At 40.0% G+C, this 14,344-nt stretch overlaps 1 protein-coding gene across 1 annotated transcript in view; it reads left to right on the top strand.

The window, feature by feature from the left end:
• Positions 1 to 14,344, top strand: part of IL1RAPL1 (interleukin 1 receptor accessory protein like 1) — a 741,179-nt gene that overhangs the window by 288,741 nt on the left and 438,094 nt on the right. Inside the window, exon 2 of the mRNA XM_081327132.1 lies at positions 11,758 to 12,037. Coding sequence (XP_081183258.1) covers positions 11,758 to 12,037 — 280 coding nt within the window. The remainder of the gene's footprint in view (positions 1 to 11,757; positions 12,038 to 14,344) is intronic.

The raw sequence follows: 14,344 nt of genomic DNA, 5'->3' as shown, positions 1-14,344 counted from the left end.
GTTCAGTTTTTCTACACATTCCAGAATTCACTTTTTAAATACCGTATTTTCTGGCATGTAAGACGACTTTTTAACCCATGAAAATCTTCTCAAAAGTCAGAGGTCGTCTTATACGCCGGGTGCTAAAACTTTAGGGACAGGACTGGCTGGAAAACCTGGAGCGGATCTCCCATTTGGTCTGCGCAGGGAAAGCGGGACCAATTGGAGAAGAAGCTGCAGTCTGTGATTTTTTACAGGCTGGGGTCTGGGTGTCTTTCCTTCTAAAGTTGAAGAGCAGCTGCAGTCTATTCCAACTTGAAAGGCAGGTGGGGAATGCAGCAGTCAGAGCAGCTGCTTAGCTCTAAGGACGCATTTGACTCAGGAACTGGGCAGGCTGGCTGGAAAACCTGGAGCGGATCTCCCATTTGGTCTGCGCAGGGAAAGCTTTAGAGTGAATTAGGAAAAGTTTAATCCACTTGCACTGTTTTATGTTTACATGTTTGATGACAAACAGCCTTATGTTTATAAGTGACAGTTTTCCTACTAAGTACCTTCATGTCATAAGCATTTGAATTAAAATTACCATATTAAAATCAAATTTGATGTTTTTTATTTTTTTATTTGGTGTGCGTTGGAAGAGGAGTAGTCTTATATGGCGAGTATAGCCCAAACCCTTTAATTTAACAGGAAACGTAGGGGGTTGTCTTATACGCCCAGTCGTCTTATACGCCAGAAAATACGGTAGTATTATTTTCAGTTGAAGAAAATTGCTGGACATGACAAAACTCGGGAACAATAAGAACTCTATATACTACCAGAAGTCTTGATTGTCTTGACCTTTAACTGGGCAAACAATCACACAGCAAAATTTTTGGAATCTAGGTACCTCGAATGGGATAACCTACAGAATGTATGCAAAATCCAGGAGCCATGTTTCGTGAAGGAACAAAGTTTGGGAAAGCTGTGGTTGCTTCAGTGCTCTACTGGCAACTGCTGAACTGCTGCTGAGGTCATGTGTTCCTCATTTTCAACATTCTGCGACAGTTCTCCAGTCTCACAATCTTTCAGTTCCTCCCCAACCTAACAGCAGCCACTTACCAAGCTGGCAGGAATAGCCAACACTCCAGAAAATAGGCTTAAGATACAGAAGGATCTTGACAGACTTGAACATTGGGTGCTATTTAACAAAATGAAATTCAATGGTGAAAAAAGTAAGGTTCTACATTTAGACAAAAAAACCCCAAATGTGCACGTATAGTATTGGCGGTACCTGGATCAATAGTAGTAACTGTGAGAGGGATTGTCCTAGTGGACAGTCACTTAAATATGAGCCAGCAGTGTGGTGCAACTGCCAAAAAAGCCAATACAGTCCTAGGCTGCATTAAGAAAGAGATAGAATCAAGATCATGTGAAGTGTTAATGCCACTTTATAATGCCTTGGTAAGACCCACCTTTGGAATACTGCATCCGTCATTGGTTGCCACAATTTAAAACAGATGTTGAGACTGTAGAAAGAGTGTAGAGAATAGCAACAAAGATTATTAGGGGACTAGAGGCTAAAACATATAAAGAACACTTGCTGGAATTGGGTATGCCTAATTTAATGAAAAGAAGGACTAGGAGTGACATGATAGCAGTGTTCCAAAATCTAAGTGAAGGGAAAAGAAAAGCAGACGAAGGGAAAGGAATTCAGACCCGGGTCGATAGAGTTGTCCTGAACCAGCCAGGCAGCCTCGTCTCCAAAAAGAACTCAGGAGAGCACTGCCCGCTGAACTATTATTCACCTCCATCATTACAAAAAGTTACATCAGTCTCACACAAAATAGTATACATAGAAATAATTGGATTACTCAGGTGCTTATGAGATCACACAAAACAAGGTACCATAAGATGTATGTGAAGGCCTTATCACAGCGTTTCCCAAACCTCCCACATGCCAGGCTCCCTGCCAGCCAGGAGAGTGTGCCATCACTGAAGCTAACAGAGAGGCCCAACTAGAGGGGAACGGAAAGGCTGAAGGGTGAGAAACCAATTTCTTGAGAGACCAAATTCTGGCCATTCCCACACTAAGGGGTTGCCACAAAGAAGAGGGAGTCAAGCTATTCTTCAAAGCAGCTGAAAACATGTCAAGAAGCAATGGATGGAAACTAATCAAGGAGAGTACCAACCTAGAACTAAGTAAAAACAAAACCTAACAGTTAGAACAATTAATCAGTCAAACAAGTTGCCTCCAGAAGTTGTGCATGATTCAACATTGGAAGTTTTTAAGAAGAGACTGGACAACCATTTCTCTGAAATGGTATAGGGTTTCCTGCCTGAGCAGGGTGTCAGCGCTGTGATAGAAGAATTGGAGGTTCAAGGTCCCTTCCAGCTATGCTATTCTGTCCTGTTATTTTGTTAGCTGATGGGATGAGAAGGGAAAGGAAGGCAGGGAGAGAGGGAGGGAGGGAGGGAGGAAGGAAGGAAGGAAGGAAGGAAGGAAGGAAGGAAGGAAGGAAGGAAGGAAGGAAGGAAGGAAGGAAGGAATATTTCTGCAACTTTTGTGCAACAGGTTGTCTAGTACATCATAAAATAACTGTAGCCTACTGTATGTTAAATTTTTGTCACATATATCTTTCTTTCTTTCTTTCTTTCTTTCTTTCTTTCTTTCTTTCTTTCTTTCTTTCTTTCTTTCTTTCTTTCTTTCTTTCTTTCCTTCCTTCCTTCCTTCCTTCCTTCCTTCCTTCCTTCCTTCCTTCCTTCCTTCCTTCTTTCTTTCTTTCTTTCTTTCTTTCTTTCTTTCTTTCTTTCTTTCTTTCTTTCTTTCTTTCTTTCTGAAGGGTCAGAGTGCAGAAGAATAAATTGCCTGGATTTACCAACAATCAAATACATTACAGCTGGGAGTTTTATAGGAACCAAAGGGAATTTAGCATATAATTTTCACAAATCGTGATGTGATTTGAGTACTGAACTCTATTAACCTCTTTCGAAAAACATGACCTGTTTTTTAAACCACAAACTTTGATTATATCTAAAGCAATTTTTACTATGCCTTAAAACTTGTTTTTATTGAAAAAGCAAGTCTTATAATATGTTTTCAATAAAGATCTGGTATTTACTTCTAGCTTTTCTTATTGAGATTACTTTTCCAATTCACTATGCTTATCCCACTACTATATAGCATATGGGAATAAATTTTATAAAATTACATTGAATAATGGAATAAATTTATCATAATAAGTTAAATTTCCCATGTGAAATATAGAATATAAGAGCTTAAGATTTTAATCATGATATAATGCTTATTTTGAAATGTATTTCTCAGTTGCATTTTTGTCACAATAAATTTGAGAAAGTAAAGGCTTGATCACATTCAGTTGAAACAAGAACATAACGATTTAAGCAAATCAATTTTGCAAAAAAATAACATTTAAACATTAAATGATGCAACTGCTTTCCAGGTACACAGAGGACATAAACCATGGTGTAATTTTATTTTATTTTATTTTTTTAATTTTGGGGGGTGTTGGACTAAAAGTATTATGATTCTTGTCATAGGTCGATTATTTAAAATAATATGATCAAAAAAATCATAGTATAGAGGACTAGTGAACCAGAATGTTGGTGAGAGAATTATTTTTGGAAAAAATGGGGTAATAAATTCAGATCTTTTTAGCACTGTTTTTATGTGATTCTCTGATCCTGGGAACAAAGTTTGATGTTTCAAAACACTGCAGAACAGATGGTTATTTCTGTGATTTCAAACAGGCAATTATTAAAACAAGATTCTATTAAATGGAAGATTAAAGGCAATAGGGAGGCTCTTTCTTAACATATTTACTAATAATAAAGGGTGCAATATCATACACAGACTTGCAATATATGTTAATATTTCACTGGGATTAATAAAACACAATAAAATATAAATGTTAAAATATCTATATTGAAAAACCAATGTCTAGGCCAGGGGCAGGCAACCTCGGCTCTTTTATGACTCATGGACTTCAACTCCCAGAATTCCTGAGTCAGCTATGCTGACTCAGGAATTCTGGGAGTTGAAGTCCATGAGTCATAAAAGAGCCGAGATTGCCTGCCCCTGGTCTAGGCCATCTAACCATCACAGCATCATTCATATGAAAATAAATCAGATATTGGAGTGGTCTGTGCCCACAGTATTCCTATCTCTTGCTTATTACAATAACCCTACATAATTAGTTTCTTCAAGAATCTTGCCGAAAGAGTGAGAATAATCTGACGAGCAATTTTACTATGGTATTCAAATCTGCATTCTTACTAAGTTCAATACTCTTGAAGTTGTTTAACCTAACTTTATGAGAGCTATTCTTGCACGTGCAAAATGTATTAAGAATACATTTTATGTTAGGAGATGGGCTACAGCTTAGTTTTCACTCACAAACTTTTGGTTAAAATTGTTTTTTTCCCCTCATCAGTCTGGTTCTCTTAGTCCTTAGAAACCGCTTTAAATCAATCTGACTTAAGAAAGCTATTGACAAAATCATTGATTGGGTTTTTCTATGGAGAATTTCTGCTCGTTATGCTCTGAAAGTTCCAGAAGTGGATTCAAGTAATGGATCTGGGACATACTCCTTTAGCCTCATCTGAGCCTAGTATCCCTTTCTATAAGTTAGGGCAGGGTCCCTTGCCCCCAAGTCAGTGGACCTCCACTTGTGCAAACAGTGTGCACATGCACAAAACCATCCCCTCCTCTCCCCCGCCCCTGCTTACACTTTTGATCCAGAAAGGTTGAAGACCACTGATTCTTCCAAAAGGGGTTGGGTGGGCCTCCTATTTGTCATCTATTATAATATGAAATTTTGCAGGGCTTTTACTTTAGTCTGGCTGAATGCCCTGCCTTTTGCCACCATCCTCAGATGCGCAAAGGATACTCGAGGTAGAGAACACAACTACTATTTATTGTTCCTCTTATCTGACAGGACCTCAAATATAGGTTGGCAGTTTTGTGCCTCTATATACATTATTTGCTTTATTTGTAGTTGAGGATTCTGATTGTCATTTGCTTAATTGTATTTCATGTTTTTTTCCCCTGAAATTGTTATAATTTTATACTTTTATCCCTGTACTTTTATGTTCTATATTTCATTCTATTTATTGAAGTAAAGATGAGTGTATTTATCCTTAATGTTCATATTTATCCTTATTTCTTGTAAATTTATATATACAGATAGTCCTTGACTTACCACTATTCATTTAGTCATCATTCAGAATTACAACAGTACTGAAAAAGTGACTTACAACCATTTTTCACACCTATGACTGTGGCAGTATCCCCATGGTCACATGATCAAAATTCAGACACTTGGCAACTGGCATGTATTTAGGATAGTTGCTGTTATGTAGCGGGTTCTTCATGCAGGAAAGGAGATGAGGCAAGTGTGTTCAACAAAGCTCATGGTTTATTGCTTGCAGGATCTGAACTCGGGACTGGGCTGCAAATAGCAACAATTTATAGCCTAGCCCCTAGGCAGCAGCCAATAGGTTTAAAGCAACCATTGCCGCCTAGGGACAGCCAATAGTAGCACTGGAGACCTGGAGTCTGGGTTGCTGGAGAGCCGTTAGCTGCTCCAGCTAACCACATGGTATTACAATTGAGCCCAATACATAACACCCCTCCCCTCTTAGATCAGACAACATCAAAGCAATAGTTGCCCTTAATACAATTAACAAGACTTAACATTGTAGCAACCTTAAATAAAAAAACAATACAAGTTACAAGGGTTAACATTATAGCATCTGAATAAATAAGCTTTCATTGACAGCACACTAGACAGTTATCATAGCATCTGAATGAATAGGCTTCATTGACAGTACACTAGTCAGTTAACATCATAGCTCCAGTTTTCAGTACAACAACGAGTTACAGTACAGACAACATTATAGTTCTTTATTTTACAACGTAATCAGCAAGATAAGAAGGAGTCTTGCATGCCCTTGTGGAACACCACGGAGTTCCAGTCACTTTGTGGTCTACCAGCTTACCCATCAGGCCAGGTAGACCATTGTCCTTTGATGCACCTGAGTCAAAGGAATTAGAAGCTCTCTGGCTGGCCTCTCCAGGTTGGCCCACCCCAGAGTCAGACTGATCAGCAAAGTAGGCACAGCAGTTGTTGAAGTCTGGTTGGCTTGCTCCTTCAGGGGACCCATGTTGCATTTCTGGACTCCCCTCTTCTACACCCAGTTCCTCATTGGTTATGAAGGAAGAGTCTTGAGGGTCCATGTATGGGCTGGTTTGACTGCAAGTTTGGGGACCTTGGGAGGAACTCATGGCGCAGTCCTCGCTTAGTGGCTGTTCTGGAAACCGTTTTCTGAGTTGGTCAATGTGGCGTCTGACAACTCGCCCTCCCTCCAGCCCCACTTTGTAAGACAGGGGCCCAGATGATTTGGTAATTTTACCAGGAACCCACAGATTCCCATGTCCATAGTTTCTGGCCCATATCCAATCGCCGATTTGCAGCCCCCTAGGGGGTTTTGGTCAAGAAGCTTCTGCTGCCACTCTATCTGGATGCAACCTGTCCAATTTAGTGATCAGACATCTCCCCCAGCGCAGTTCTGCAGGACTTTTGCCTGTAGCAGTGCAGGGCGTAGAATGCTGGAAGAGTAGAAAATCTGTCAATCTGTGTGCCAGTCACCTGTTACAATGCGCTTGAGTAATTCCTTTGCTGTCCTCACCATACATTCAGCTTGACCATTAGTGGACAGGTGAAAGGGGGCAGACGTTGCATGTCTGGTAAGATTTGGTCCAAGGAAAGCCTGAAATTCAGCAGCAGTGAATTGGGCCCCATTGTCTGAAACTAAGACATCTGGCAACCCATGTGAGGCAAAGAGTTTTCTCAGCACCTGGATGGTCCTAGCAGTAGTCATGTTAGGAACTGGAATTACTTCCAACCATTTGGAGTGGCTGTCCACCACTATGAGAAAGAGCTGTCTCTGAAAGGGCCCAGCGTAGTCTATGTAAATTCTAGACCAGGGAGTGTGTGTTTCCTCCCACCTGTGAACTGGGGCATGTGGCATTGCAGGCCTAGATTGCTGGCATGTATAACAACCATGGACTTGTGCCTCAATGTCCTTGTCAAGGCCAGGCCACCAAAGGTAGCTTCTTGCTAAAGCTTTCATTCCGACAATGTCTGGATGGCCTTCATGTAATCACTGTAAAACCCTGTCTCTCAGGGAAGAGGGAATTATGACTCTGTTTCCCCATAATATGCACTCCTTGTGGGCTGATAGCTCATGACTTCTGACAAAGTAATTCTGAAATTCAGAACCTGGGCTTTTATCCAACCACCCCATGTGTACCCATGAAAGCACTCTACTAAGTGTTCTATCTGTACCTGTTTCTGCAGCAATGTCCCCAGCATGGAGGTGAAATTCAGGCAGGTCCTGTATGGACAGAATTCTGGCTGTAGGGGCCAGGTCTAGTTCCATTAGTGGCAGTGGAAGTCTGCTGAGGCCATCAGCATGGCCCATTTCTTTACCAGGTTTGTGAACCAATTTAAAAGTGTATGCAGATAAGAAAATAGACCATCTCAGCATTCTTGGGGAAAGTATGTAGGGGGTTTGTTTGTCTGTTGTGAAAAGTCCCAGCAGAGGTTTGTGGTCTGTAAAGACCGTGAAGTCCCTGCCATATAAATAGTCATGGAATTTTTTTATTCCAGCAACAATGGCTAGGGCCTCTTTGTCAATTTGAGCGTAGTTACGCTCAGCAGAGGACAGTGTCCTTGAATAAAAAGCTATAGGGACCTGTGTTCCATTCTTTTCTAAATGACTCAAAACTGCCCCAACCCCGTAAGGAGATGCATCATATGCTAAACAGACTGGTTTAGACTCTCTAAAATGAGTTACAGTGGATTTATCTGACAAGAGTGCCTTTAAGTCCTGGAAGCTTTTTTCATGAATGCCAGTCCATTTCCATGGAGCTTTCTTATCTAAGAGCCCACGAAGAGGCTCTGCCAATGCAGACTTGTTAGGCAGAAAGGCATGATAGAAATTGAGGAGGCCCAAGAATGCTTGTAGCTCTCCTTTGGATTTAGGACTAGGAGCCATTTTAATGGCCTTCACTTTGGATTCAGCAGGGTGAATACTGTTAGCATCAATTTGAAATCCCAGAAATTCTGTTGAAGGGACCCCAATACTGAGGCCTGCTTCGCGAAGCCTCTGTAGAACAGCCCTGAGCCTGCTGGCTAACATTTCTGTAGATTCCCCAGCAATAAGAACATCATCAAAATAGGGGCAGACGCCCTGAATGCCTTTAAGTGTGCGCTCCATGATCCCCTGGAAAATGCCTGGAGCTATGCTGACTCCAAATTGTAAATGTTTAACCTTGGAAAAACCCCTGTGAGTCATGATTTTCTGAGCCTTGGCTGTGGCCTCATCAACCGGCAATTGCTGATAGGCCTGTGCTAAATCTAATTTAGCGAAAATAGTACCCCCTTGCAAGAAAGCTAAAATGTGGTTGACCACTGGGACAGAGTAAGCATGTTGCTTAAGGGCTTTATTAATTGTACATTTATAGTCTGCACATATCCTAATTTTCCCGTTGGCCTTAAGTGGGGTGACTATAGGAGTTTCCCACCCCCCACCATCAACTGGTTGTAAAACGCCATGTTCTACAAGCTTGTCTATTTCTGCATCAATTTTATGTTTGAGGGCAAAAGGGACCCTTCATGGCTTAACCCTAATGGGAACTACGTTGGGGTCTAGCTTGAATGAGATAGGCGGGTATGTTCTTAGGACTGAATCAAAAACGTCTGCAAAGTCCTCGCAAACTGACGAAAGGTTTGCAGATTGTGTCCAGTTGATACCAGTAATCTGAATGCCTAAGGCATCAAACCAATCAAATCCAATGAGACTCATTCTCTGGCCCCCTACTACTATGACATCCAGGTGCCCATAAAACCCCTTAAATTTTACAGTCATGGTGGCTTCTCCCTTAACTTTAACTTGAACATTTTCAAAGTCAGTTAAAATTATGTCTGAGGGCCTCAGCTTGGCCTATTTGTTACTGCGCCTGCACACAAAATTGAAGGTGTCCTGGGAAATAATGGAGGCAGCAGAGCCAGAGTCCAACTCCATTTTACATGGGACTCCTTGTAGCTCTACCAGCAGTTTGAGTTTAGATTTGAGGGGGTGTCAGGCCCCAGTGCACCACATGCTTCTACGGCTTCTGCAAAACCCCACACTAAATGGACCCTGGGCCCCGGTACCTCTCCTGGTCCGATCTTCCGACTGGTGTTTGGGTGGCCGGTCCCTCTGGTGAGCTCTGCAGACCGCTGCGATGTGGCCTGTCTTGCCGCAGGCCCTGCATGTGGCTGACCAGAATCTGCAATCAGCACAAAAATGGTTGCCACTGCACCCTTTACATCTAGGTAAGAGAACTGCCTTGTAAGTGTTCTCTTGCTGTTTTCTACTGTGTTGCTGCACGTCGGTTTGCTTGTGAAGCTTGTTGACTTAAGGATCTTCTTCCTCCGAAGATTCCTCTTAGCGTCCTCGTGGTGTACTGTTTTTTCATGTTTTGTCATTTGGGTGGGCTGGACTGTTTGGACTGCACCCCCAGCGGCCTCGTCTGCCATAACTTCGTCTTGAGCTTCTGAAAATGTTAATTTCAGTCTGGCAAAAAGTCTTTGTTGGAGCGTTTGATTCCACAGGCTGCAGATGAGCCGGTCTCGCAGTCGCTCCTCAAGGTTTGAAAATTTACAGAGGCGTGCGGCCTGCCTCAAGGCTGCGATAAATTCTGATGCTGATTCGCCGGGTTGTTGTACTCGCTGATCAAACGTGAAGCACCAGGCAATCTCTGATATCTTTGGCTGAAAATGTTCTCCCAGCTTGTTGTTGAGGTCCGCGTAGGAAATCGACTCTAGCAGTGTCGGAGCAAAGAGGTTTTCGGCCAGGTCGAAGGAGACTGGGCCACACACGCAGAGCAACGTGGCAGCCTTCAGCCCCTCTTCTGCGATTTGGTTTGCCCAGAGGTAGTTTTCTTACCTGGGACAAGCAGGAAGGCCATCCCTCTGGGTGCTTGATGTAGAATTCACGAAGTCTTCTGACCTTCTGCATTCTGTCTTTAGCTGGTTCCTGCGGTTTCCAATCCTGCTTCCCAAGGCCCAGGGAATGAATCCACTGAGCACATGGTCGCTAGCGTGGCTTGCTAGCCGACCATAGGGGGGGGAAATGCCTTTTCCCTCCAGGCGTGAGCTGCCTCTCCCCTAGTGGACTTCAGCTCTTTTTGGGAAGCAGGATCCCACCTTCATCACCAGTGTTATGTAGCGGGTTCTTCGAGCAGGAAAGGAGACGAGGCAAGTGAGTTCAACAAAGCTCATGGTTTATTGCTTGCAGGATCTGAACTGGGGATTGGGCTGCAAATAGCAGCAACTTATAGTCTAGCCCCTAGGCGGCAGCCAATAGGTTTAAAGCAACCATTGCCGCCTAGGGACAGCCAATAGTAGCACCTGAGACCTGGAGTCTGGGTTGCTGGAGAGCCGTTAGCTGCTCCAGCTAACCACATGGTATTACAATTGAGCCCAATACATAACAGTTGCAGTGTCCTGGGATCATGTGATCGCCTTTTGCAAACTTCTGACAAGTCAATGGGGAAGTCAGATTTACTTAACAACTGTGTTACTAACTTAACAACTGTAGTGATTGGCAATTATGGCAAGAAAAGATGTAAAGTGGGGAAAAAATCACTTAACAACTGTCTTCTTAGCAACATAAATTTGGGGGTCAATTGTGGCTCTATGTCAAGCACTACCTGCTCATGTATTTATATTTACTAACTGTTTAGGTTTTCTATCACTTTTTGTGGCCTCATGGCCATAATAAAGTTATTTGATTTTGACCTTGCCAAGATTGTTTGGTAATAGAAAATAACTAATATAATCTGTAATTTATAATTAATTTGTCAACGGATTTGGAATTTTGGTGATAATCACTGAAACTTTCCAAAAAAGCAGTATAGCAAAAGCCCCAATGCTCTCAGGTATAAGCAAACAGACTTCAGATCAAATCTATTATAACAAGAATATTAAACCAGTATTTGACTTCAGCATACAATGTGGAAGTGATACTTCCCATGTTATTATAGTACAAGGGAATTTTATAAGCGGACAAACTGACTCAAAGAAAAAGTGGATTAAGATGATACAGCTAAAGCTGAGGATATGATTGATTCAAATTGATCTGGAAGATCTGCTATAATTTGAGGCCACTCCAACTGCTACTCTCTATGGCTGTTTAAACAATATATCATAGCTTTTTAGCTTACTTATCAGTACTTGTGAGTAAAAGCATGTTAAAATGACAAGGTCCAGTAATAGTAGGTGTTTGTGAGTATTTCAAAATTAACTAAACATAAAACAATAAACAATCTATAAAACATGCATTTGTGGGAGTTTTTTTAATAAGAAATGCAGAATAGGATTAGAAGTCTATGTTGAAGGCAGCATTGATATTGTAAGACATTATACTTATCACATGGCATATGATGATCCTATTTCAAATAGTAGTATTTGGCTTGTATTTGTGTTTATTATAGTGATTTTTAATACTTTCCCATGCTGCTCTTCTGTCCACTAAATATATAATAACAATAGAAGATATATTTGTTCTTGAAAAAATTAAACTTCCCAAATGTGTATGGTCTCCCATCAGTATTTCTCTTATTAATTGGATAGTTCCAAATATAGCTTTCTACACTGATCAGAAACTGTTTAATATTTTGCAGAATACAACTTCTTAGAGCTCATTTTTGTCTCCCCCCTTCTTTTTCAGCAGATGGATGTACTGACTGGTCAGTGGATTACAAAAAGTATCAAGTCTTAGTGGGAGAACCTGTTCGTATAAAATGTGCATTGTTTTACGGATATATAAGAGCAAATTATACCATCGCACAAAGTGCTGGACTCAGTTTAATGTGGTACAAGAGTTCTGGACCTGGAGATTTTGAGGAACCTATCGCTTTTGATGGAAATAGAATGAGCAAAGAGGAAGATGCTATTTGGTTTCGTCCAACCCTGGCACAAGACAATGGGCTTTATGCATGTGTCATAAGGTATGTTTTAACCTTTTTCATCAGCAAGAAGTACATAAACAGTATTTATTTATTATTTATTCTTCTGTCTAAATCATTTTGTTGCCTAAATTATTTTGCTTGCAAACAGTTTTTAATAGAAACTATCTTTATGACGTTTATATTTAATGGGAAAAAATAGTTTACAAATGTATTTGGTCTTTTATTCAACTACATTTATATTCTAGGAAGATTCCTTAATGAGTTGTTTTGATTATCCTGTCTTTGAAATTCTTCTTGTTAACAGAAATGTACATTGGTATGTTGCATACTGTATGTCTTAGCTGGTAGGGTATGGTTCACAATAAAATAGTTTTCAAAGTAGTTTATATATTAAAAATCCTAGTTTGCATAGCATAGATGAACTTGCCTATAACAAAACTGGACTTCTGTTGTGATTGTGCATATGACTTGTGGCCTGAAAAGGTCAAAATTGATCAGTTGTGTTCTTAGTGTTACCAGACAATTCTTCATAAGTCATTGGTGTGATTAAGGCTAACCTAGTCTATTCATTTTCTATCTTATAAAAACATTATGTGAAAGCTTTCATTTATGAAATCCATGATGGATGATGGAAGTCAATATTTACAGTCTCATCTTGTCACAACCATGGCAGTTGGAAGACTTCAGCTTGCAATCTAAGAGTAAATGGCAAAGAACATGAATAAATGAAATGAAAGAGGGGGAAATGTGTGTCTGTGAATCTAAAAGAAAGACAAAGGTTGTACCAGATTTGAATAAGTAGTCTTGGATCTTGTGGAATGAGTTGATGGAAAGGAGGGACTAAAATGTATATTTAAATATGAATTGGTGCCATCTATGCGGTTGTGGGTGTGTACAAAAGTATGAATAGATAGTTGGTGACAGTTGTATGTGAAGAGTTAATATGAACAGTGATGATGGAAGAATTGAAAATGGTTTTATGCAAAATGTATTGTTAGGCAAAATATGTTCTCTAATAAGTTGCACAAAGAGATCTTTTGAAGTGAAACGAGAATGTTCAGAAACTTGAGAGTTAACCTTTAATACACATGCATATATTTGCAAACTAATATATCATTTTTTATAGTTTCTGCTTTTGAAATACATATTCCTCCAGTTTATTCTCTAACACTAAAATTATTCATGCTGAGATATACTTTTCTCCCTGTGGAGAAAACGGACACCATCTGGGCTCACTCTTAGATTTTGAAAATTATCAGAGAATACAGAATTAATTTAGAGAGAGGTTAAATGATGCACATAAAAATGCAGGAAAAGTCTTGCAGAGAAAATGCACAGTTTATTGCTAAATGGCTTGAAACATTTTGCTTATTGCTCTTTGCAGAAAGACCATAAAAATCTGTGATAGCTCTTCATTGACACATATTGTAGATAAGATGCAGTTACCTCCATATTGCAGGATCCACAACAAATTAAAGACCTAGAAGTATAGCTGGAAAGAAGGTATACCCATTATTTAAATTGTCTGGTTTCATAACCAGAATAAAATACAAACAGAAATAAAATCATATTATGCTGTATATTTAGCTTTTGGTACTAATAATTTTTAAAATGTTCTTTTCTCCCTTTAAGCATCAGGCCTCATTTTTGCCTCATTATGCACTTTATTATCCATAGAATAAATATTTATTTTGTATTTATTTTTAGATAGAAACATAACACATGAACATAATCTAAATGTAAATAATTGCTTAGGTTTGAACCTATATCCTAAGACATTAGGAGACAGAGATAGCTAACATTTATAGGGAATTTATCTGCAGCATATCTGTGATTTTAGTTTGTTGAAAATGCTGTATAGTTTCAATCATTTATTCAGCCGTTTGTTTAGAGATATACTAAGCATTTTTAATTATCATTACACACTATGAAAGGCCTCCTCTAGGCTCCTTTTCAAATGTAAATTGTACTTCCAAACTGTGAAATATGTGTGAGGTAACAGATTATCAATTGTTTCAATGCAGGACATAATTAAGAAAATTAACATATTGAGCAAGCTATATTTATTAACAAGTAGCAGAAAAATATTACACACAGGACTCTTTGCAAGTTTAACCATCCTCATTTTCCAAATCTATGCTGGCAGCCAAGATTTTTCCCCCCCAATTAATACATTATGAAATTGCAAATGATTAAAATCTAAAAGGGACGCAGTGGCTCAGTGGGTTAGGATGCTGAGCTTGTCGATCAGAAGGTCGGCAGTTTGGTGGGTCGAATCCCAAGTGCCGCGTAACAGAGTGAGTGCCTGTTACTCGTCCCAGCTTCTGCTAACCTAGCAGTTCGAAA

Source organism: Vipera berus, assembly GCF_964194415.1.
Source record: "Vipera berus genome assembly, chromosome: 4".
NCBI classification, from domain to species: domain Eukaryota; kingdom Metazoa; phylum Chordata; class Lepidosauria; order Squamata; family Viperidae; genus Vipera; species Vipera berus.
Note: the sequence above shows the minus strand (reverse complement) of the source record. Positions and strands in the feature narration are given on the sequence as shown.